The 4985-nt window shown below is 40.7% G+C and overlaps 1 protein-coding gene across 1 annotated transcript in view; it reads right to left on the reverse strand.

The window, feature by feature from the left end:
• The window catches only part of LOC102200732 (putative ferric-chelate reductase 1), a 13113-nt gene extending 10853 nt beyond the window's left edge, over nucleotides 1–2260 (reverse strand). The window contains exon 1 of the mRNA XM_005750935.1: nucleotides 1904–2260. Within this exon, the coding sequence (XP_005750992.1) occupies nucleotides 1904–2090 (187 nt within the window). The 5' untranslated portion in view covers nucleotides 2091–2260. The remainder of the gene's footprint in view (nucleotides 1–1903) is intronic.
• Nucleotides 2261–4985: the final 2725 nt, after the last annotated feature.

The raw sequence follows: 4985 nt of genomic DNA on the forward strand, positions 1-4985 counted from the left end.
TGTTTCATGTTTGTTTCATTGTTTTGTATTAGTTGGTTATATGGCAGCCATCTTGTTTTCGCCCGTGGGTGTCATTTGGTTTAGCTAAACCGGTATTTAAGTTCCCCTGTGTGTCATTTCAGGAGGTCAGTTTGTCATATGTTTGTTTGAGGCTTTAGTTTAGTCTATTGAGTTGACCTCTTTTATTGGTTTGCCTGTTTAAGTTTTGGCTTTGTTAAATATATTTTCATATTTTTGGGTCAATAAAACCCCTTTTTTAAATTAAAACCACCTGTGTCCTTTATGCTTTACTGCTTGGTCCCTGACATCTATCTAGATCTCTGGATATAGATATCTCCAAGTTATTTCTTATGGACTCCTCATGAGCCAAAATCACTAAATTCCTCTTTCTTCTATGTAACAGAAATGAACAAGCTTTGCTAAAATCGCTGTAATTACATCAGTATATGAAACGAGGAAACTGCTTGTTCATTTTTTTACATGTGGTGTCTGACAGACGCAGATCCTCCAGTCTGCTCTATGCAGCAGACAGGCTCACAGAAAAAAACTCTTCTCTACCGGACTGAAACTGTGAGAAGAACAATGGACTAGTCTCCCATTGAGTGTAGAAAGGTATGTTTAGCTGTTAATTATATTAAGAGTCGCTATGATTTTAACGACAGAGATGTGTTGCTTCGTTTTGCTCAGCCCTGCCTACTGAGAAACCTGACACCAGCTCATTGCAAACAGTGACTGGCTGTTCAGCTGGCGGGAGGGTGAGTGGGGGTTATCTGCCTAGGCTGTGCGAGCCTGCACAAAAACAACGAGGAACGAGCCAACCAGAGGTGAAACCTGTCATCTCATGTGTGCCTTTTCCAGCGGATTTTCCAGCTACTGTAGCAAATCATGCCCATTTTCAGTTTTTGGGTAATCTATTATTTTCTTTCTCAACTTCTAAAAGTTTGATTTAAGGATGTTTGCTTAAGGGAGAGTTGCCCCTCCTTGCCCCAGCCGGTGTTGTGCCAAAAAGTGATTGCTCGTATTTAAACTGCTATAAGTAACTTGTTGGGCTATAATATGTGAAACATATGTCAAATGCATCCCTCATGGATGCCATAAAGTCATCTTGAGCCACAAACAACATTCGTGTAACAAGGTAGAAGCCGCAATCAGTTTGTGGCAGTGACTTTTATATAACCTTTATTTATGCAGTTAAAAAAAAAAAAAATTAACATTAAAAATGTCTTTTGTAAGAGTAAGTTGGCCAAGAAAACAGCAGAAATGGTACCGGCACCGGTGTTCTCAGTCATGTGATGAAAACAAAGTTTTACTGTATTACAAGCAGATATGTCAGAGTCTGACATAAAACAGAGATGCTTCTTAAATTGCCTGAAAATATATAAATGTTTCCCTATTTTGGGGTTAGCCCTTAAAAACACGGCATTCTTAGATAATAATACATAATTTCTATTATAATTTTTCTCTATGTACAGGCTGAGATCCTGCTGCTTTGGGGTTTAATGCTCTTTGTTGATTTAGTTGCATGGCTGAAATCACAAACATATCAATGGCAATAAGAGAACTGCTGATCGATCGTAAAATCACCCGTTCTCACTCCCGAGGCGTAACATGTCGACGTTTTGTCACGTCCCGCGGCGTTCCTGAGGAACACGAAAGGAGACCTTCGGCGTTCTTATGGTACGCGGCGGGTTATGGCTGGAATCCAGTGCAATGACGCTCCCGCGGTAATAGACGTTCCAGCCCTAAACCTAACCTTATCCTTAGTCCTGACCATAACCTTATTCCTGACCTTAACCAGGACTTTAATGATGTTAAATCTATACATCGGATTTATTTGTTCGATACTGACGGTACTAGAACACCAGTCCATCTAGTTGGCACCCTCTTACTCCTCTCTTCTTACCTTTGACATCCTCTCCAACTCTGTAGCGCCTTTGCTCTGTGGTGACTATGAAGGGCGATGGTGCCGTTTGTGGGCTCAGCCCTGATTGATGGGATTTCAATTCTTCACAACTGTCTATAACCAGACCTGAGCTGTGTCCTCGGATGAGTGGAGCACTGCACAACAGCAGCAATACAAGAAGATCCATTATTTTCCAGGCGACTCGTTACTGCAGTCAGTGAAAAACATCGAGTACCACGTACTACTGATGTATAGGGTGGAGCACTGCAGGTGCAATAGCTGTTGAATAGGGATACTTCTGTTTCGACAGTGTGTCGAGCTTAAGAAGCGCAGATGTTTCAGGAACTCTGCTTCAAAGTGTGGGTCAAAACACCCACGTCACCATGGAGTTTCCCAAGGTGGCTTACCTGTTGCTTCTAAGCAGGGGTGGAGCCAGAGCGAATGCGTTTTAATTTTTTTTTATTCCTATGTAGTGACGGCTCAATCCTTTAGGCCGACAGTGTACAGGCAACGGCACAACACCGACTCGAAGGGATCCTGAACACCTGCCCTACAATTACTGACAGCCGCTCATTCGTACATTCTTATTACTGACACTGGATTGTCCAATCAGATCTCTTAACGCATTCGGTCTTTCTCTACCTTCCCATTGCGCTCATGCAGGTTGATAAAGATTGACAAATACAAGCGAAAAAGTCAAGCTGAAAAGGCAAGAAAGAACAAAGATAAAGAAACTAGAAACAGGTGAAGCAAAAGATGAGCGTGGCGGAGCTTCTGCAGTGCAGCAGGTAAAACAGACGGCGAGGAAGAGAAAAGCAAATATCTGGAGGGATGTAATAAGGATTAAAGAGAGTGAATGATTCAAGTAAAATTTATTTAAACTTTGAACAGTTTATTCTATGTTCTTCTTGTGTTACTCAACTTTACATTGCCTTGAGGAATTGCACAAATTTAACTGGACCGTCGGTGCTGTTTTGACCGATCATGGTCCCACACCTGGACCAGTGGCACACTTACTCCTCTCTTCTTACCTTTGACATCCTCTCCAACTCTGTAGCGCCATTGCTCTGTAGTGACAGTGAAGGGAGATGGTCCCGTTTGTGGGCTAAACCCAGAGTAGTGGGATTTCAGTTCTTCACAGCTGTCTATAACCAGACCTGAGCAGCAGCCCCAGGTCAGTGGAGCAGTGCACAGCAGCAAAAATACAATAATAAACTTTATTTATAACGCACACTAAAAAACCAAGGGTATACCAAGGTGCTTGACAAAAATAGAATAGGAAAAGGGAGATGGGAAGGAAAAGAGAAAGGACCTGGCACGTATCAATTATAAAAACCTTGACAAGAAAATGCATTGCAGTTAAATTATTTTCCAGATGACTCATTGCTGCAGTCAGTGGAAAAACAGACCATAAATAACACAGTGCTGTTGTTAGAATACTGGGGATGAAACTGGGAGGGCCAGTAACTGATGACTGCATCATGACTTGGCAGTATTCTTTCAGGTTTAGATTTTCAGGACCAATTTGCAGTAAAACTCACTAATCAGCAACAATAAGTCTCTTTTCTCTGAAGAATAAAACTGGATAGTTCATTTTCCTTTTTCAACATCATCTTTCATGGGGGGGTTTTCTCACTCCTGTGAGGTCAACATCTGGGGATTTTGCTTTAGGGTGTATTTTTTCACTAAACATTCAACACTACTTCTGATATTTATGATATTTTTTGATTATTTTAAACTGTGGCATGCAGAGGTTTCACACAGGATACAATCTTTGCTACTTTGAATAGCCAAACAGGTAAAAACATGAGCTAAATTATTTAAGGCAAGCCACTTTCTATTTCACTTTTTACAGTTTCAAAAATAGGAAAGTAAACAAAGCATTGAGCAAAGGTTTGGCTGCACAACATGGTCAGTACTTAGTAGCACCCCTCCCTTTAAATTGTGAAACAAAGCTTTTGCTGTAAGCGAGAACATAGATTATCAGTGTGGCCATTCCAGCTACAGGGGTAATGGAGGTGAATACCAAAACACCTATAGGATTTAACCTAAACGATTTCTTCATTATGAATAATCACTGGGGTGTCAGCTGTCACCGCTTCAGGGTCAGGCAGCATCTCCTTAGTTTGTCTTGTATCGATGACTAGATGGTGATCATCACAATAAAAGACAAAAGTCTTTACCTCAGTAAGTACAGCGAGCGATCCGAGTTTTCGTATAGCGGGCTAAGTATGGCAGTGTCATTGAGAAATTTGAAAATCAGATTACTGGGGTTACAGCTACAATCTATTTTATAAGAGAAACAGGAGTGGTGAGGTAACACAGTCCTGAGGTACGCTAGTGCTGATGGATTTATAGTTGGAGAGCAAAGATAGGAAAAGACTCAGTTTCTGTAAAAACAGAGGAGGCTCCAACATGTTAAAAGCAGAACTAAAGTCAATAAACAAAATATGGGCATAGGCCTTGGGACTTTCCAGGTGCTTAAGAATCAGGTGAGCGATACTGCCAAATGTGTTATCTGGGCTCCTCCCCTGCCTATAAGGAAGCTGCGGAGGATCTAATAAAATTTAGATCTGATTTCCTTATAGAGACTATATAAAATTCAAAACATTTAATGACAGGAGTCATAGCAGTTATAGTTATAGCCACTGGTCTATAATCATATAATCAGGACATGATCTCTTGGAATTTAAAATACGGTGGATTTTTTTCTAAGGAACTGCGTGTGAATCTGCAGATAGGACAATGAGCTCTACTGTAAACTTCTTTCCAAGAGAAGTTTAGAGGGCCTGAAGATATTATCGCAAATATCACTGAATGGCTGAATTTCAAGTAAATCAGCATCAAGGCTTAAACACTGATTAGTGGTTGTAATCGTCTGCAACACTTTAAGGCCCTGTGTATCTAACCTGAGGGGAAAAAAAACAAACTCATTCAGTTCATTTGTTTTACTCTGTTTACAATGCACTTCATATTAGTCATCATCTCAGAAACCAGTCTTACTTGTTATCATCTATCGTCCACCTGGGCCTTACACAGAGTTTCTGTCTGATTTCTCAGACTTTATATCTAATTTAGTTCT

The sequence above is a fragment of the Pundamilia nyererei genome, unplaced genomic scaffold (assembly GCF_000239375.1).
Source record: "Pundamilia nyererei isolate P.nyererei 1_Seehausen unplaced genomic scaffold, PunNye1.0 scaffold00294, whole genome shotgun sequence".
NCBI classification, from domain to species: Eukaryota; Metazoa; Chordata; class Actinopteri; order Cichliformes; family Cichlidae; genus Pundamilia; species Pundamilia nyererei.